Raw genomic sequence first — 19,367 nt, 5'->3', positions numbered from 1 at the left:
GGATGTGCAGCTGAGCCGGCTCCGGCCGGGGGACGTCGCTCGGCGCAGTCTCCGACCTAACGGGACCGGGCAGCGCCGCGCCGCCGTTATGGGGCTGACGAGTCGCTGCTAGCCCGTCCTGCCGCTACCGGAGACAGGTAAGGTAGGGGCTGCGGCAGCGGCTGGGGAAAGACAGAACGAGGGAGGGAAGGAGGTGGAGGGAGAGCGACGAGCCCGTCGGGGCAGCTCACCCCTCCCCAGGCCGCCGCTGGGCTGCGGGGCCCGGAGCGGAGTGCGGGGGATGCAGCCCGGTGCTGGGTCAGAGCAAGTGGAGCGGTACTCTGTGGGGATGTCCGGCTGCAGGAACGCTCGCAGAGCGGGGGGCAAAGCCCTGCCCGGCCGGGCGGCTCGGCTCGGAGCGGAGCTCGGTTCCGCAGTGCCTGCTAGAGGGCTGCGCCGAGCGGAGCAGCGAGCGCGGACCCTCCGAACGTCTCCGCCGTCCCCCTGCGAGCGAGGCCTCGGTGGCGGAGCAGCGTGTCCCATGCCAACTTTGCCCCGGTGTTTGTTTCGCGCTCGGGGCACAGTTGTAAGGGACGTTCCGCGTTATGTAAACGCTTCGGAGCGCTGATGGGGACTTGGCCATGGGCGAGCTTCTTCTTAAATGGTCACAAGCTGGGCGACTGTGGGTGGATGTTTCTGAGGGTCTTGGTAACTGCTCTGGCAGGCCAAATATTTGGCTGTTTCCTGGGCTACAATAACTGGACTTCAGCCGGAGGTGGGGGGGGCACATGTGCATTCCCCGTGTCTGTGGGATGTGGCATCCTTCTGAGCGGCTCCATGTCTTCATGCGAGAGAACTCGGTTCTTGCTGGTTGGTTTTGGGAGCTGAGGGTGCCTTGTGGTTCCTCTGGCTGTGCATAGAGGCTGCCTGTTGCTCCCCAGGCTTGGTCCCTTGCCGTTTGATGTCGAGCTGTGATGGGCTCCGTGCAGCGGTGATGGCTTGAGTCGTGCTTTTCCCTCCAGTGTAAACCCTGTTGGTGGGCTCAGCCTGGCTCTCAGGAGTTTGTACAGAACAACTCCAACAGGTGAAAGGTTTGCATCAGACACATCCATCACCTCATGCACTGTGTACCAGCTCTCCTGTACCTGCTGGAGCTGCGCTTGCCTTGGGTTGTGGTGTTGCTGCTGGCGTATCAGGAAGGGAAAAGGTGGCTCATACAATCCAGGTCCTTCCTTAGGAAGATTTAGTGCCTCTAAGCCGTCCATGGAGTAGAATGTGTGTGTGGTAGCTGTTTGTTTTATTCATGAGAGCCACTGGCTGCACATGTGGTTTATTTCTTCAGCGTGCACTTTGTTCTTTGCCTTTGAGCTTCGCTTCCTGCACTCGGAAATTTGCCTGGTATCCCAGGGCTTCCAAACCTGTGGAGCCAAGGGAGTCACTGCCTGGAGCCCAGTCCAAAGGCTCCTATCTAAATTGCTTTCCTTGCAGGATTCAGCTGTGTGAGTGTGGGATGTGATGTGGAACCAGTATCCCTTTCTTTCCCTTGCTGGTTTCCTCTGTGGTTGAAAGTAATGGGCTAACAGGTGCTGATGTATTGGTGCTTATCTGAAGACACAACTTCAGTCGTTGCATCATCGCTGATGTGAAGTCAGTTTCCTCACAGGGCAAATATTCCAGGTTCTAAATGATGAGTGGCTTTGCTGGTGCCTGAAGCTGACATGATTGCATGGGGTCACTACTGCAGCTCAGCCTTGGTTGTCTGACGCTGCTTCCTCGGTGAGCAGAGGAAACTTGGTAGCTTTGATCAGGTCAAACATTTTGGTAAGAGGACACTTGGTGAAACGAATGTGAAATAGTTTGCAGCCTGAAATGGCTCAAATGTGTATTGGTCAGCATGTAAACTGAAAGAAAAAGGGTGCTTGTGGAAATGAAACCCCCAATCCCCGTGTTAGAAGAACTATAGCAGTGCTGTCATGTAAGCTGCTTGAGCTGATTGTTTGTAATGTGCTCTTTAAGCCATCTTTTGTTTGAAAACGTTGCTTTTTTTCTCGTTGAAATACCTTATTCCACCCTGAGATTAAAATGTTTGCTGAGATGAGTGCTCTTCTCCATCTGCTTGTTTTGCAGCCTTGATTATTAAGCCTTGAAATAGGGAGTGATCTGGTTTCCCCCTGTAGGAGTTTGCAAATTAGCAAGTAAATAAGCAAGAGTAACTTGTGTTTGCCTTAGCATCCTGGAGTAGAGATGTGTGGGCAATAGTCTGTTACCTCAGCACCATCACTGGAAGGCAGAAGGGACTGGAGTGAAGAGGGTTGAGTGGATGAGCTCTTGGTGTGTTTCTTTGGTGACTGCTGGGGATGCAGGTCTGGCTGAGATCAGCTGGTTCAGGGAAGGTGTATTGGGACTGGTGAACAGGTTGAAGAATGGTGGAAATGGTAATCATGGCCAGAGGTGCAAGGAGGTCTTGCTATTCGTGGCAGCACCAATCCCCTCATCACCTTAACGAACTGCATGTGTGTGGGGCAGACAAGTGAAAAATTGAGTTCAGGTGAGGAAACTGAAGTTGCTCACAGTTGCTCACAGGTGCTGTTGCAACTTCCAGCAGGCCTTGCAGGCTGAAGCTGTGCTGCTGTCTGCTGTGAGGTCTTGGTCTAGATTTTGTAAGGTCACAGAATGCATCAGATCGGAAGGGACCTTCAATGGTCGTCTTGCTCAACTGCCCCTGCAGTCAGCAGGGGCATCTCCAGCTAGATCAGCTTGCTCAGGGCCTCATCAAGTTTGACTTTGAATGTTTTCAGGGACAGGGCCTTGACCACATCCCTGGGCAACTTGTTGCTGTGTTTCACCACTCATTGTGAAGGACTTCCTGTAATGTCCAACCTAAGTCTATCCTGCTCCAGTTTCATACCCTTTCCTCTTGTCCTATTGCCACAGTCCCTCCCCAGCCTGCCTGTGTGTCCCCTTCAGCAATTGCTCTTGCAGAGGCAGTGCTGGGTGAGCATTACAGCATGGCAGTGGTGACCTGGCACTTGCCAGGGGCCAGGTTTTGGGTGAAATGTGCAGGCAAGGCTCCAGTTCCTCCAGTGCTTTGTGTGTGTGCCTGGCAGGGTAACAATCCCAGCGGCTGATCAGATACCTGCAGGTGTGATCCAGAAGCCTGTTCTGAAGGCAGAAGATCCTTTCAGCAGCTGGTTGTAAGATGATGATTTGAGGTGAAAGATCTGCTGTCTGCAACTGCCTGAAGGGACATTGTGGAGAGGCTGCTGCTGGGCTCTGCTCACAGGTAACTGGAGACAGAACAAGAGGGAATGGCCTCAAGCTGAGGCTGGGGAGGTTTAGACTGGATATTAGGAAAATGTTTTTCCTGGGGAGAGTGGTCAGGGACTGCAGTGAGCTGCCCAGGGAGGTGGTGGAGTCTCCCACCTTGGATGTGTTTAAGGGTGGGTTGGATGTGGAGCTTAGGGCTATGATTTAAGGTGAAGAGCAGGGTTCTAGGTTGGGCTTGGTGATCCTAAGAGCTTTTGCCAGCCTGCATGGTGCTGTGATTCTGTGATCTCTTTCAGTGCTGTAAAGCAAGTTTAAAGCAGGACCCAGCTATCTGGAGCCCTTGTTTTGAAGCTGCCCTTTGGTGCAGCTGTGAGCAGAGCAGGTGTAGCCTATTGTGGCTCTGATCTTGCTCTTCCCCCCGATGCTGTGCATGGGAATTGCTCGGTGCATAGCATCCTCCTTAGGAGTATCTGATGTGTCAGCTTGCAGTGTGCTGGGAGTCTGAGACCTTATTACCCCATACATGTAAGACAGTTGTAGAATTGTGTCTGAAAGACAAGAGGAATCTCAGGATCCTGTGGGAGGTGGGATGAGGGTAGTGGCTCTGTAGTAGCTGGTAGACAGGCTGCTGACTTGCCTGTGGGTGAGTGTGAGGGAAGGCAGCTTCACCAAAGCAGCTTATGGAGACCAGAGGGGTTTAGAGGCAGAAAAGGGTGTGCTGCTAGGAGGTTACATAAATGTAGTGTTGCTGTCACAGCACAGCCCTGGTTTGTAGAAATATCCATGGTAGTAGGTTGCAGATGAGTTTTTTCTGCTGCTGAGGTAGCACCTTCACTGGTTTGTGTTGTTCCAATGGTTTGGTGTGTTTTCTGCCCTTTTTTGTTTGGTGTGGTAATAAAGAAGAGTTTAAAACACATTGGCAGGTTCATAGTGGGCCTGTGCTGGGTGCAGGCAGGTGCTGCTTTGCTGGGTGCTCTAAAGGAGAAGACTTGAAAGCTGGAAGAGCATTTCTGGGCTGCCAAGCCAGATCTTGCAGAGGGTTGATTTAGACTGGAGAGGAGGAAGAAATTCTTGGCAGTGAGAGTGGGGAGACAGTGGCACAGGTTGCCTAGGGAGGCTGTGGATGCTCCCTGCCTGGAGGTGTTCCAGTCTGCATTGGGCAAGACCTTGAGTGGCCCGGGCTGGTGGAAGGTGTCCCTGTCCATGGCGGGGAGTGGGCTGGAACTGGGTGAGCTGTGAGTTACTTTCTAATCCAACCCATCTGTGGTTCTTTTAATCTTTTGTCCATAGCAGTGCAAAAAGCTTCCTGTGCATCTCACAGAGGCTGCTGTGAGAGGATGAGGCACTTGGTGCCATTGTCTGGGTGATTGGGCAGGGCTGGGTGCTAGGTTGGGCTGGATGAGCTCAGAGGTCTCTGCTAACCTGCTTGATTCTATGAAACAATATCAGCCTTTGGGCTGGCTGAAGATCCCTTTTGGATTTCTATTCCCAACAAGTGCTACAGGAGCAGTACAGGAATTATTGCTGATGCTCTGTCTTGGTGCAGGTGGGTGGTGGCTGGGTGTAGAGGTAGAACCCCCTAACTCACAGAAGAGTAGCTCTAGACTGGGTGTGAGGAATGGGTTCTGCACCAGGAGGATGCTGGAACACTGTAACAGGGAGGTGGTTGAGGCCCCATCCCTGGAGATACTCAAAGCAAGGCTTAACAGGGCACTGGGCAGCCTGATCTAGTGGAGGATGTCCCTGCTGGGTGCAGAGGGATGCTGGGCTAGATGACCTTTGAAGGTCCCTTCCAACCCAGACAATTCTGTGACTGATCCTTTGCAAAGTGCTTCAGGTGCTCAATTGCTTTGGCAGAGGCAGCCATAGGAAATGTGTGCTGCTCTTGCTGCTTCTGTGCCTGTTGAGAGACAACACTTCCAAGCTTTCAGGGTAGTTGTTTTATGAAACTCAGTTTCTTTGGGGTGAAAAAAAAATGAAGTGGGAATTACAGCAGCTGTAATTCAAACTGGTACAGCTGCAGGATTCAGCTATGGATTCTGAATGTTGAGTTTTGTTTTCATGGTTGTGGTTTTGGTTAAGCCTATCAAAACTTAGATCAGAACTTACTTTTCCTTCCTAACAGTGTTGTACAGAGAGTCAGACCTGCACAAATTAACTCTTGAAGAGAGAAAAATGCATGAGGAATGCCATGTAGATATGTGGTGTTCTGCTGATTGATGGCTTGTGCCAATGTGGCTTCTTCCTCACAGGCCAGAATGCCCAGGGGAGGAGTGCTGCAGGAAGCTGTGTTCCCATCTCACTGATTGCTCAGCTTATCAAAAGATGGGGAACAACTCTGGGGAAGCTGAACTGCAGATGAAACAAACATCTGGGTTAGGATGTTAGAGAATGCTTCTGCTTTTAGAGTGGTCTGATGCTGAGATGTGAGGGCAGAGGCTTAGATTCTGGATGCAGACATCATCCTGTACACAAACAGTTCCTTCTCTCTTCATCCCCACCATGTGCATGATGTCTGCAGTGAGATCTGTCTGTACACACCAGACAAACTTCTGATCACTAGGCCAAAACAAACCCCAACCAACCCTCTAGATGTGCTTTTTTCATAGGTCTGCTTTTCAAGTGGTGGGAATTGTTTAGGATGAAACCTATGGAGACATTTCTTTTGCACCTTGGCCCCTCCTAGCCACAGCTGCACATAGTCAGGAATCTGATGAGAAGCTCTAAGTGAAGATGTGATGGTTTGGGTGCTACCTGTTCCCTTACTCTTCTGAAATCACCCAGACTAGACTCAGCTGAGCTGGAAGTTAATGAAGCTTTATATTCACAGCTTAGCACAATGTACAAGCAGATAGATGCAAGTATTTACAGCTGTGTGCAGGAATACACAAGTGAAAAGTAATACAGAAACACAGCAGCCCTCCCAGAAACCAGAGTCCCCAGGAGAGGCTCCCAACCACCCTTCCACCTTCTTTCCACCCCTCCTTATCCCAGACTTTGCCTTACATGCAAGGTGAATCTGGAGGATTGCTCAGGGGGGTTAGAAAGCAGAAGGATTAGTTGCACAGAAAGCAGGCCAGGGAGAAAAGTGCAAGCACCCAGAGACACACACACACTGACTCTGCTTTCTGTGTCTATATTCTTGTTTTGACACATCTCAGCAAGGCTGAGTGAAGTAGCCATGACCATTGTTTCCCTTTAACAACCTATCATCTGATTTCTCTCACTAAAATATTCCACTTAGCCTCAAACTAGCATGGAAGGGAAGGGACTTCCTGCAAGGGCTTGTGGTAGGACAGCAGGGAATGGAGTTAATATTGAAGGGGGATTCAGACTGGAGATGAGGAAGAAATTCTGGACAGTGTGGGTGGGGAGACATTGGCACAGGTTGAGGGTGGGGAGACACTGGGACAGGTTTCCCAGGGAGGTTGTGGAGCACAGAAGCACCCAATGTGATCAAAGATCACGTTGGGTGCTTCTGTGCTCCACAACCTCCCTGCAGATGTTCAGTGCCAGGCTGGAGGCTGTGGATGCCTCCTCCCTGGAGGTGTTCAAGGGCTTGAGCAATTGGGCTGGTGGGAGGTGTCCCTACTCATGGCAGGGGATGATTTTGAAGGTGCCTTCCAACCCACTGCAGTCCAGGTGTCTTGTCTGCCCTCCTCTCCAGGAGGAGAAATGTGGATACCTTTCAGAGTTGCTTGATCTAAAGGGTTAACTGAGAACTTACTTGAATACCTCAGCATCCCTTGGCCACTCCTCTGTAAGGGTTAAGTAGGTTCAGTTGCCAATGCTCTTTATTTTGGCCCTTTGCTTCAGAGGAATGACTCCTGCTTGCCTTCTAGAAAATTACTGCTGAGAGGCCAATCTGTGCAAGTCAGCCTGGGCACTGGAGCCTTCATCTGTAAAGGAGCCCAGCCCAGTGGGCTTGGTGGCTTTTTTTAGACCAGCAGGGCTCAAAGTAGGTCCCCCTGGCCCCCAGTGGTTCTCCACATGTGCTGATCATGTGCTGGAGGTGGCTCCTCCTCTTCGGCTGCTGCTCACAGGCATTTAAGTTGTTGGGTGCAGATCTGGGTGCCTGCTGAGGTGTCTAGGAGGGAAGAGCAGTGAGCTTGCCCTGGGAAGGGTTGCTACCTCTGGAAGACAAGAAGAGATTTACAAGCCTTCAGTGGAAGAGGATCCTTAGTGGAGGGAAAGTCTTGGAGGCTTACAAGCCTTCACTAGAAGAGACTTGCTAGGGGAAGGGAAGTCTTGGAGGCTTACAACCTTCACTAGAAGAGACTTGCTAGGGGAAGGGAAGTCTTGGAGGCTTACAACCTTCACTAGAAGAGACTTGCTAGTGGAAGGGAAGACTTGAAGGCTTACAAGCCTTCATTGGAAGAGGCTTGCTAGTGGAAGAGAAGTGTTGAAGGCTTACAAGCCTTCAGTACAAGAGGCTTGCTAGTGGAAGAGAAGTCTTGGAGGCTTACAAGCCTTCAGTACAAGAGGCTTGCTAGTGGAAGAGAAGTGTTGAAGGCTTACAAGCCTTCAACAGAAGACAGTTGCTAGTAGCAGAAAGGTGTTCTCTTAAAAGCCTTCAAGAGAAGAGCCTTGCTAGTGGAAGAAAAGCATTAACACCATTGCCAGTGGGGACCCAAAGCTGCCAGGAGGCATCCTGCCAAGCCCAGTCCTGGAACCCGACGCCGGTGACACCATGGAGGACAGAGAACCTCCGCCAAGGTGCGGTATTGGCGAGGGGAGATGTGGGAGGTGTTGGGCGAGAAGAGTCGGGGGAGGTGAGCAGAGGAGGGCTGGCGAGGTGGGGAGAGAGAAGATACTTTGGGTAGTTGAATGGGTTCTGCTTTTGTTGGAGTGTGTGCCTTCTGAAGCAGGGAGCTTGGAGGCTTGAGGTGTGGAAGGAGGCTGATGGGGACAGCCTGTTCAGTAGGGAAGCCTTAGTAGATATATCACCATGCAAAGGAGAACTGGGACTGCTCTGTGCCCTCTTCTTCCTTGGCCAAACTCCAGCTGGTGATATAAAGTAAGCTTGCTCTCTTTCCCCATGACATTGGGTTGCCCTGGTTCTTTTGGCCTGTTCCAGCTCTCTCTGTGTACTGGAAATGTGCTGGAAAACACTGTGTGCTTCTAGGGGCCTCATGCAGAGGCTGACATCTAACTTACCTTCTTCTATCAGAGTTCGAGCCAAGTGAGTACCAACCTGAGCAAGTACCAACTTCATTAAGTGCTTCTCTCTTCTAGTGGGTTGAGAAGATGCTGTCAGGTCACACTTGGTTTGAAAGAGAAATGACTTCTTTCTCCTCTCCCCTGACAGTATCCTTAATAGATTTTCTCTCCCCAGCCTTCTGCAGATGCCTGTCAATAGGATCCATTTCTTCCCTCAGTCTGATGGCTGTAGTGTAAGATCTCACTGTCAAAAGTGTGACTTCTGCCTGGCACATTATTATGAGTCTGTTACTTTCAACCTGAGTTCTCTCTCCCCAGCTTGTCTGGGGAAGTAAAAAACCCTAAGCAGGCGTTCTTGGGAGGAGAAAAGGACACTGTGCACGTTTGCTTTCCTCTGCTGGGGATTGGCTGAGGTTTAAGTTAACTCTGTGAGTTACTTCACCTGCTTCTCCCTCTTCCTTAAGCTGTTTTTTTTGGTGCACCTACCACCCTGTAATTTGTGAATGAGGTTGGCAGTGATATGGTTAAAAAAAACCCCCAAAGCCACCCTAAATGTATCTGTCTGTGGAGTGGTGCACGGTGTAGGAAATGAATGGGACCTAATTAACTTGGCCATCATCTTGTAAGGATTCCAACTTCCTCCAAGGAAAAAGGGAAGTGCTTGATTGGATGTGCAATGAGAGTGATTTTCCTCCTGGGAGAAGAGGGCTGGTGTGGGTGGTGGATGGGGATTCAGGAGACCTGAATTCAAATCTGGGCTTGGAATCTGACCCACTGCTTGTCCTTGAGAAGGTCACAGCTCTCTGCTGTTCTCTCCTTCCCCTCTCCCACAGCCTCCATCTTGCCTCTGCAGACTGTAGGGGAAAGAAAAATAATGATCTGCTACCTTTTTAGTGTCGGGAGGGAAAATACTTTCTCTGAGAAAGTGCAGTTCTCCTCTTTAATCTAACGGTTCATCAGATGCCAATTTGTCTGCAGACAGCAAGGCCCCTGGACATGAAAGGTTGCAGTAAATGGAAAACAAGATTGTGTGGTAGATAGAAGTACCAGGCTGATGGTTTGTTTTTTTTTCTTGTGTAATGTCTAAAATTTACCTGCAGGTGCATAAAATTAGCACTGTGGGACCCACTCAGAACCCATCCTGAGTGCTGAGCTGCAGATTGAAACTGGGGAGTAGGAAGAAATTTGTGAGAGTGGGGAGATGCTGGCACAGGTTGCCCAGGGAGGTTGTGGCTGTCCTCTCCCTGGGAGTGTCCAAGGTCAGGTTGGAGGAGACCTTGACTACCTGGGCTGGTGGGAGGTGTCCCTTTAAATCTAGTCCAACCCCCAAAGCAGGGTCAGCCACAGCAGGTTGCCCAGAATGGCATACAGGTGGGTTTGGTATGACTCCTGTACTCAGCACTGGTCTGGCCACACACTGAGTGCTGTGTCCAGTTCTGGGCTCCTCACTTCAAGAGAGATGTTGAGGTGATGGAGGGTGTCCAGAGCAGGGCAGCAAGGCTGGGGAGGGGCCTGGAGCACAGCCCTGTGAGGAGAGGCTGAGGGAGCTGGGGGGGTGCAGCCTGCAGCAGAGGAGGCTCAGGGCAGAGCTCATTGCTGTCTGCAGCTGCCTGCAGGGAGGCTGTAGCCAGGTGGGGTTGGGCTCTGCTGCCAGGCAGCCAGCACCAGAACAAGGGGACACAGCCTCAAGCTGTGCCAGGGCAGGTTGAGGCTGGATGTTGTTAGGAAGTTGTTGTCAGAGAGAGTGATTGGCATTGGAATGGGCTGCCCAGGGAGGTGGTGGAGTGGCTGTGGCTGGAGGTGTTGCAGCCAAGCCTGGCTGGGGCACTTAGTGCCATGGTCTGGTTGGTTGGGCAGGGCTGGGTGCTAGGTTGGGCTGGGTGAGCTTGGAGCTCTCTTCCAACCTGGTTGATTCTGTGACTCCAGAGGATGAAGATCAACATTTGAGAAGGCTTTGGCTGCTATGGGTGCTCTGTGCTCCTGGTTGCCACCTAAAAAAATCCCAGCATTAATTGTAGAGTCAGTCAGGGTTGGAAGGGAGCACAAGGATCAGCCAGTTCCAACCCCCCTGCCATGGGCAGGGACACCTCACACTAGAGCAGGCTGCCCACAGCCTCAGCCAGCCTGGCCTTAAACACCTCCAGGGATGAGGCTTTCACCACCTCCCTGTGCAATCCCTGCCAGGCTCTCACCACCCTCCTGCTGAACAACTTCTTCCTAACATCCAGCCTGACTCTCCCCATTTCCAGCTTTGTTCCATTCTCCCCAGTCCTATCACTCCCTGACAGCCACAGAAGTCCCTCCCCAGCTTTTTTGTATCCCCTTCAGATCCTGCAGGGCCACAGTAAGGTCAGCTGGGAGCCTCCTCCTCTCCAGACTGGACAGTCCCAGCTCCCTCAGGCTCTCCTCACAGCAGAGCAGCTCCAGTCCTCTGCTCATCCTCGTGTCCCTCCTCTGGACACATTGATGCTTAAGAAGGGCAGGATTTCTCTCTGCTGTGGCCTTGGTGCAGAGCTGAGGAGTGAGCAGACATCCCTGCCACAGCCTGCTGGCAGCATGGCACCGATCCCAGCTGCCTCTGTTACCCAAAATCCCTCCTCTTTGCCCTCCCCTGCTCTGTGCAAAGAGCTCCTTTTAGATCTGCTAAGTCAGAAGCTCTGCAAACGAGAGCAGCTCGTCCTGCAGCCCCAGAAGAGTGCTTATTCACCAGAGGATCTTTCAGATAGAGCACTTCCTCCTGCCTTTGCCTCTTGCCATGGGATTCCTCTGCCTCTTTCTCCCAGCCTTGTCCTGGGAGGAAGCCTTCTGTGTTTATGGGGATCAGGATGGGGAAGCACCAGGTCTGGGCTGCAGGTTTTTTCCAAGAGCTAGGTGCATCTGTGAAAACAGACCCAGAATGGGTGGGTGTCAGCCAGGAAACCTTGGGAACGTCAGGAGGAACTTTGGACCAAGCCCATAGGGCCACATTTTCAGCCAGGTCATCTCGTTGTAAAGCTTGGCCTTAGCAGGTCACTGAAGGAGTAGGCTTTGACTTGCACCTGGGCTACTTCTAAAGCTGTGCTAGCTTGCTTGGCCTGACTGACCACTGGTAAGGACCCAGTGCCATTTGGTTCCAGCATTCTGACTTACCCTGTGCTGTGGGTCCCCAGCTGGGCATCTTACCAACATCACTGAGTCTCTGGGTGGTTCTTCACATACTGTGTGGCAATAGCTTGTGGCATTAAGTAGCCCTCTGGGGTTTTGTTGTCCATACTCTTAAATTCTCCTCTGGTTTGGTTTTTTTTTTGTTAAACTGAAGCAAATTTCACCTTTCAAGGAAAGCCTGGATGAGGCACTTAGTGCCATGGTCTAGTTGATTGGACAGGCTGGTTTGGGGGGGTGCTAGGTTGGACTGGATGATCTTGGAGGTCTCTTCCAACCTGCTTGATTCTATTTCATGGTAGAGCTTCTTGTCTACAGGAGTGAGTTGGAAGCAGTTAAACCCACAGAAGAGCAATGAAACTGGGGGAGGGTCTGGAGAGCAGGGCTGGGGAGGAGCGGCTGGGGGAGCTGGGGGGGTTCAGCCTGGAGAAGAGGAGGCTGAGGGCAGAGCTCATTGCTGTCTGCAGCTCCCTGAGAGTAGGCTGCAGTCAGGTGGGGACTGAGCTCTTTTTTCCTGAGGAACAAGTGATAGGACAAGACAAAATGACCTCAAGTTGCACCAGGGGAGGTTTAGGTTGGATATGAGAATAAACTTCACTGCAGGGGTTCTCAAAGCCTGCAAGCAGCTGCCCAGGGTCGCAGTCGAATCCCCATCCCTGGAGGTGTTGAAGAGCTGCAGAGATGTGGTGCTGAGGGCTCAGCAGAGTTAAGATCTGAAAGCTCTTTCCCAACCGAAAGCACTTCTATGGTTCTAAGTACGATTCGAGATGCTAATCTTCGCCGAACGACCTCGGTAATGAAGAAGGCTTTGAGCCGAGAGTGCTGCTCTGATTGCTGTGGCGATGCAGCCGAAATTGCCAGGCTCTATTGGACACTGAAGCGCAGTGACAGTGTGATAATGGAGAGCTGAGCACATCACGGCTCGGTGAGGCATGGCAAGGAGCTCTCCTCTTCCTTCCCCCCCCCCCACCCAAAACAAACATCATTAGACCCATCTTAAACAGATTTAAGCGATTTAGGTGCCGGTTGCTGGAAGTGGAACCGTGGGCAAGAAGACAACCTGGGTCTCGTTTGTTTTGCAAATAGGATTTGCACTCAGAGGTTGAGGAATTAAAACCCCACGCGAAATAGACAGAGAATCAGCAGGAGAAATAGCTCCAGATGCTGTGCAGAGTGGAATTGCTGGTGATGAGGAATAGCAGGCTGCAGAGATGCTGTCCCTGCCAGGGAGGGGACTTGAGGCAGGGACCTTGGCTGGGCTCTGAAGGAAAGCAAACTTGCAGTGCTGCTCTGAAGCCTTGGCTTTTCTAACTCAGCACGGAGAGCCTGCTGAGGGATGGGAGAAGTTAGTGTGAAGTGTTTACAGAGAGTTGCATTTCCTATTCTGGGATGTTGGGGAAGCAGCTGTCTCGTTAAGGTACGTGATGTTTAACAGCCAGTTTGATAGCTGAGGGCTTTCTGCTGTTAATTCTGCTTCAGCTGCCGCTGAGCAGTGGGTTTGTCTGAAACCACAGAGTCAGGGAATGGCTTCACTTGAAAGGGACTTTGAAGATGATCCAGTGCTAACCCCCTGCCCTGAACAGGGACACCTCCCACTAGTCCAGCTTGCCCATCCAGCCTGGCCTCTAACACCTCCAGGGAGGAGCCATCCACAACCTCTCTGGGCAACCTGTGCCAGTGTCTCCCCACCCTCACTGTCAAGAGTTTCTTTCCTTGGATTGAAACATCTCAGAGTTCAATTGGAGCACCTCTGCTATGGGGAGAGACTGAGGGAGTTGGGGCTGTTCACACAGCTGACCTTGCTGTGGCCCTGCAGGATCTGCAGGGGGCTACAAGAAAGCTGGGGAGGGACTTCTGTGGCTGTCAGGGAGTGATAGGACTGGGGGGAATGGAACAGAGCTGGAAATGGGGAGAGTCAGCCTGGAGGTGAGGAAGGAGTTCTTCAACACGAGGGTGGTGAGAGGCTGGAATGGGTTGCCCAGGGAGGTGGTTGAGGCCCCATGGCTGGAGGTGTTTAAGGCCAGGCTGGATGAGGCTGTGGGCAGCCTGCTCTAGTGTGAGGTGTCCCTGCCCATGGCAGAGGGGTTGGAACTGGCTGATCCTTGTGGTCCCTTCCAACCCTGACTGATCCTATGAATTTCAGTGACTTGATCAAACTTACTCTGGTCTGAACATGTTGCTCTGTGAGCTGCCCTGGGTGATCCTGCTTTGGCAGGGAGGTGACCTTAGATGGTCTCCAGTGGTCCATTCCATCCTGTACCATTGTACCGTTCTGTTCAGGGCTGTCACACTAAGCATATGATCTGTTTGTGCCCTAAAATGTGACTTGAGTCCTTTCAATCTGCCTGGAAGCCTGAAATGGTGATGAGGGAGGGTCTGCAGAACTTCAGCTCTGCTGTGGAGAGGGATGGTGGCACAGGGCTTTGTTCAGGCCCTCCCAGGGTGCTTGGTTTGCGGTTCAGAATCTGTTTTTAATTCACTGGCTTCTGCTCCATGAGCTGCAGGATCTGCATCAAACCTCTAAGGAAGTCATGACAAATGAACCCCCTAATTACTGCACTTTCTCTTTGCTCTCTTTGAGGTGACCAAACCCATGGTCTTGTGGTGGAGGTTAGTGTTCACCAAAGCAGCGTGGAGTGGGAAGGGAAAGGCACATCCTGAAACTCCTGAGATGAATACAGAGTTTTCCTGGGCTTTATATTCACTGCTCATGCATTTCCAGATCCAATTCCAGGGAGCAGAACTGCAGGCTGTCAAAATGGCTTACAAAGCAGTACCTTGGTTAGGAAGCTACCTCCAAGAACAGAGACACCTGCTGAACTGCAGAGACCTGCTGTTGTTCTGCTGTGCAGATTAGGCAGTGCATAAAGCATCTGAAGACACTGATTTTTGCATGGCTAATACACACAAAGGCATCACCAACACAAACATTCAGGCTGTGGAGGCCTGGCAAATCCTGTGGAATATGCTCATAGTTCAGTTTTGATGTTTGTGAGTAGGTATTGTCTACTTAGCATAGAATCATAGGATGGTAGGGATGGGGAGAGACCTCAGAGCTCATCTAATCCAACCTCTCCTCCATGCCCAGGGACACCTCTCAGCTAGACTCAGCTGCATAAGGCCTCATTCAGCCTGGCCCTGATCATCCCCAAGGAGGAGGCAGCCACAGCCTCCCTGAGCAGCCTGTGCCAGAGTCTCACCAGCCTCATACTGAAGAACTTCTTCTTCAGCTCCAGTCTAATCCTGTCCTCACTCAGCTTCAAGTCATTCCCCCTTGTCCTGTTGCTAGACACTCTGCTTCCCAGTGTGCAGTCCACTTCTAGGTCCTGTTCCATTTCTTACCTTAAAAATTCTCTCTGAAGTTAGAGTCTGGAGTTTAGTGGGAGAAGGTTGTTTTAGACTGCATCCTAGGAAGAAGTTCTTCAGTGTGAGGATGATGAGACTCTGGAGTAGGCTGCCCAGAGAGGTTGTGGATGCCTCCTCCCTGGGGATGTGCAAGCCAAAGTGGGGAGAGGGTTTGAGCAGCTGAATCTAGTTGAGAGCTGTCCCTGCCCATGGTGGGGAGGTTGGAGTAGATGAGCTCTGAGGTCCCTTCCAACCTGAGCCACTCTGTGATTTTAAGAACTTATGTTTCTGCTGCCACCTGAGTTAAACCTCATAATGCCTGTCTGGAGAAAGCTGACTTTGCTAGATTTGGGTGCTGGTATAACCACACTGCTTTTGTTTCCTTATCAGTGAGCTTCCTTAGCTTCCAATTCTCAAGTTTACCTAGAAGGGTTCTTATTTTCTCCCCACTGTTTCACTGGAACAGGATAATGATGCTCCGTGGGTGGGAGACTCCTGGGTGGCAACTGGGACGTGGTGGGGTCCCTGCAGGCCTCCTGTCTCTTGGCAAGGGTGTGAGAAAGCCATGAAAACCAGGACAGAGCAAATGCTCTCCTAGAGCTCTCCCCTCCAGCATTCCTCTCTACAACTGCCTGCAGGGAGCCTGTAGCCAGGTGGGGTTGGGCTCTTCTGCCAGGCACCCAGTAACAGGACAAGAGGACACAGCCTCAGGCTGTGCCAGGGCAGGTTCAGGCTGGATGTTAGGAGGAAGTTCTTGCCAGAGAGTGATTGGCATTGGAATGGTGGTGGTGGAGTCCCCATGCCTGGAGGTGTTTTAGAGGAGGCTGGGTGAGGCACTTAGTGCCATGGGTTAGTTAATGAGAAGGTGTTAGGTGCTAGGTTGGACTCAATGGTCTTAGAAGTCTTTTCCAACCTGGTTAGTTCTGTGTTTCTGTGATGGAGTGACTGCTCTTGCCACTGCTGTATCTAAGGTAGGCAGACTGCAGGCTGATGGCTGTGTTTGTCTACAGAGCATCACTGCTTTGTGAGCAGTGGGGTTGTGCTCCTAGCCCCAGGAGCCAGGTGCTGAGAGCGGGTGAGGATCCTCCTGCCCTGTGCTTCCAGAGGACTTTTGGTTGTCACCTGCATGCCTCTGGCCAGTGTGATGTGGGTGAGAAAGCCTCCTCTCCCCGCTCCAGTGGGCACACAGGGATGCTTTGGCTGGCATGTCCAGGAGGGAACTTGTTCTCTCAAGTCCCTGTGCTCTGCCTGTGCTGTGAACTTGAGGTAAATGCTCCAAGGTTGACAGATTTCTTCTTTTTTTCTTTAGTGCCTTGACTTCTGGGCTCTCCAGCTGCAGATGCCCATAGAGGTGTCATTTCAGGGGGATTAGCAGGGGGGCAGCTGATGTTGGCAGATGGTTTTAAGAGGTTTTCAAACTGGCTGCCTGGAAACTTTGCTCTTGAGGCAAAAACCACAACTAGAAGGTTTTCATCCATCCCATGAGAGGTGGGAAGTAGCCAGTTGGAGGTAGCTAACAATTTGTTGTGCTCAATGCAAATAATGGATGAGTTCATTGTTTTGTTAGGTGTTTGTGAGGAGTCCATGAAAGCAACTTCCAACTAAAGCAGTTAAGAAATGGTTCTCTTCACTTGTAAGCCTTGTGTACAAGGAGACCTGTTGGGTCCACCCAAGCAGGACATGGAACTGTTGGGACCAAGTCCAGAGGAGGCCACCAAGATGCTGAGAGGGCTACGGCAGCTCTGCTGTGAGCACAGGCTGAGAGAGTTGGGGCTGTGCAGCCTGGAGAGGAGAAGGCTTGGAGGAGACCTTGGAGTGGCCTTGCAGGACGTGAAGGGGGCTCCAGGAGGGCTGGGGAGGGACTAGTGACAAGGTCTGGTAATGAGAGGATGAGGAGGAATGGGTTTGAAGTGGCAGAGGGGAGATTGAAACTGGGTATTAGTAAGAAATTCTTTCCAGTGAGGGTGGTGAGACACTGGCACAGGTTGAGGGTGGTGAGACCCTGGCACAGGTTGCCCAGGGAGGTTGTGGAGCACAGAAGCATCCAATGTGATCAAAGATCACATTGGGTGCTTCTGTGCTCCACAACCTCCCTGGAGGTGTTCAAGGCCATGTTGGATGAGGCTTTGAGTGAGCCCATTCTAGTGGGAGGTGTCCCTGCCTATAGTGTTGGGTTGGAACTGGCTGAGCCTGGAGGTCCCTTCCAACCTAACCCATTATTGATTTAGTCCCTCACTGCTGGTCCAGCACATTCCTGAGCAGCAGCAGCCAGCCTTAGAAGCAGCATAGTTAGAGATAAATGTGGAGTGAGCTGAGTTCAGGTGTTCAGTTCCTCAAGAACCAGAAGGGATGGAGATGCAGAGAGTGTACATGGTGCCAGATTTGAGTGTGGGCAAGCCTTTAGGGGAAGCAGGCATTTGAGAGGCTTCCCATAGCTGGAGCTGGCAGCAGTGCAGCAGGAGAGCCTGGAGGCACACTCCAAGTATGTCCTGGTGCGTTGGAGATAACGTCATGGTGGAGATAACATCCTGCTGATGGGGCTGAAAACAGGAGTCAGGGAGAACACAAGCAAGGACTGCAGTGCTAAATATTGCAGGCTTAAGAAAAGCTTTACAAAACTAAGATCTTTATTTTTTCTGTAGCCAGATCAACCCTTTCAAGTCTTGAGCTGAGCTGATGGCCAGCAGGAAGCGTGAGGAGCACAGCTCTGCTCTTTGGGAAGGAGCTAGGCTGGGCATCAGCAGTGCCACAGGCACCCTGAGCTGTGCAGCGGCAGAACCTTGACTCTAAGGATGCATTTAGAAGTTGGCCCAGAGAAATCTGAGAAGGATCTGGGAAAGGAAGGCTGGGGAGGGACTATTGACAAGGGCTTGTAATGCCAGGAGGAGGAGGAATGGGTTTAAATTGGCAGAGGGGAGACTGAAACTGGATGTTGGGAAGAAGTTCTTGGCGGTGAGGGTGGTGAGACACTGGCACAGGTTGTCCAGGGAGGTTGTGGAGCACAGAAGCACCCAATGTGATCTTTGATCACATTGGGTGCTTCTGTGCTCCACAACCTCCCTGGAGGTGCTCAAGGCCAGGTTGGATGAGACCCTGAGTGACCTGTTCTAGTGGGAGGTGTTGCTGCCTATGCCCTGGAGCTAGATGATCTTTGAGGTCCCTTCCAACCTAAACCATTCTATGATTTTAAGAGAGCAGCAATGAAATGAAATCACCTGAGCTATCTCCAGGCATAAAAGGACCTGTTGCCCTGTAACTGTTGCCTGGGTAAGGATAAGCTGCTGAACAGCTTAGTGGTGGGAATGCCAATATATGGCAGAAGGGCTTACTCTAGGGGTTGGCACTTCTTTGTGCCACCAGTGTCATGGCATGTGTCAGGATCTCTCTCACTGAAGAAATTGAGGCTCTGTTTTGAAAGGGGAGTGTAGGAATGAATCACAGAGTACCAAGGTGGAAGGGATCTGCTCCAGCCTCTCCAGGTGACAGTGTGGTTGGTGTGAGTTGGCCCAGCCACCCTGTCAGGCTGAGTCTTCAAACTGACCCATGTAGGGGAATCCACTGCTTCTCCTGGGAGATGATTCCAGTGTCCATCCTCATTTTGGTCAATGGGCTGAAGTCATTTTGTTTTCTTGCCAAGGCAAAAATCTTCTTCTTTAGCAGAAGTCAGTAATTCTGACCTTCATGTTCTCTTGGGAGCAGCTGTGGCAAACATCTGCTTCTCCAAAGGAAAAAGGGTGCAGTCCAGTAATCTTCACACCCCAGCTGGGACACTCCAAATGCTGTTGTAGAAGGGGGTCAGTTGTGTTTCTTCTTGACTTGCTGCCTTTTGCTTTGGGCTGTGTTCATTCAGGGCTGAGGGCTTCAGAGTTTGTAGTACGAGGCTCATAGCTAACATCCAAGTTGGGAACAGAGGAAAGTTGTATTTCTGGTGGTGCTCATTCAGTCCTTGCATGTTTTGGGGCAGGCATCCTCAAATAAGTGGACAGAAAGGCAGCTTTAGTTATCAGGAGAGAATGGGAATGGGCAGGAGAAGATATGAGGGGCTGAAGGACCTGGCATCCAGTGAGCAACCTGGAGCCAATGAGTTGCTCCTGTGTGCACACAGCATTGATTTCAGAGGAGCTGAGCCTCCTTTACCCTGCATGTGATCTTGACCTGTTTGTCCTTTTTAGTTTCCCCAGAGTTTGTTTTTACTTGGCAGCTGGCACAGGGATTTACAGGCAAGAGAATGACCCTAAGGAGTTTTGAGGTGGTAATGATGGAAGCAGTTGTGATGATGATTGCCACCCACCACTAATATTTGGAGGGTGAGGCAGTGAAGCTTCAGGTTTTTGCTTGCACTTTCATACCTGCAGTACATTATCAGCATCCTCCTCTTCAGTCTTCATGAATCTGTCCTTGTTGAGCTCCAGCCTTGCCTAATAAACTCAGTCCTTACTCCTCTGATAAACAAGATGATGTTGAGTGGAAGGGAA

At 51.4% G+C, this 19,367-nt stretch overlaps 1 protein-coding gene across 13 annotated transcripts in view; it reads left to right on the top strand.

The window, feature by feature from the left end:
• Nucleotides 1-19,367, top strand: part of ITPR1 (inositol 1,4,5-trisphosphate receptor type 1) — a 227,895-nt gene continuing 208,528 nt past the window's right edge. For 12 of the 13 annotated variants that reach the window (XM_064156162.1, XM_064156157.1, XM_064156158.1 and 9 more), the window contains exon 1: nucleotides 7,860-7,962. In XM_064156162.1, coding sequence (XP_064012232.1) covers nucleotides 7,937-7,962 — 26 coding nt within the window. In that variant the 5' untranslated portion in view covers nucleotides 7,860-7,936. Of the gene's footprint in view, nucleotides 138-7,859; nucleotides 7,963-19,367 lie in introns of those variants that run through there. The other variant, XM_064156160.1, reaches the window with a different exon arrangement.

The sequence above is a fragment of the Pogoniulus pusillus genome, chromosome 16 (assembly GCF_015220805.1).
Source record: "Pogoniulus pusillus isolate bPogPus1 chromosome 16, bPogPus1.pri, whole genome shotgun sequence".
Lineage (NCBI taxonomy): Eukaryota > Metazoa > Chordata > Aves > Piciformes > Lybiidae > Pogoniulus > Pogoniulus pusillus.
This window is presented reverse-complemented; position numbering and strand designations above follow the sequence as displayed.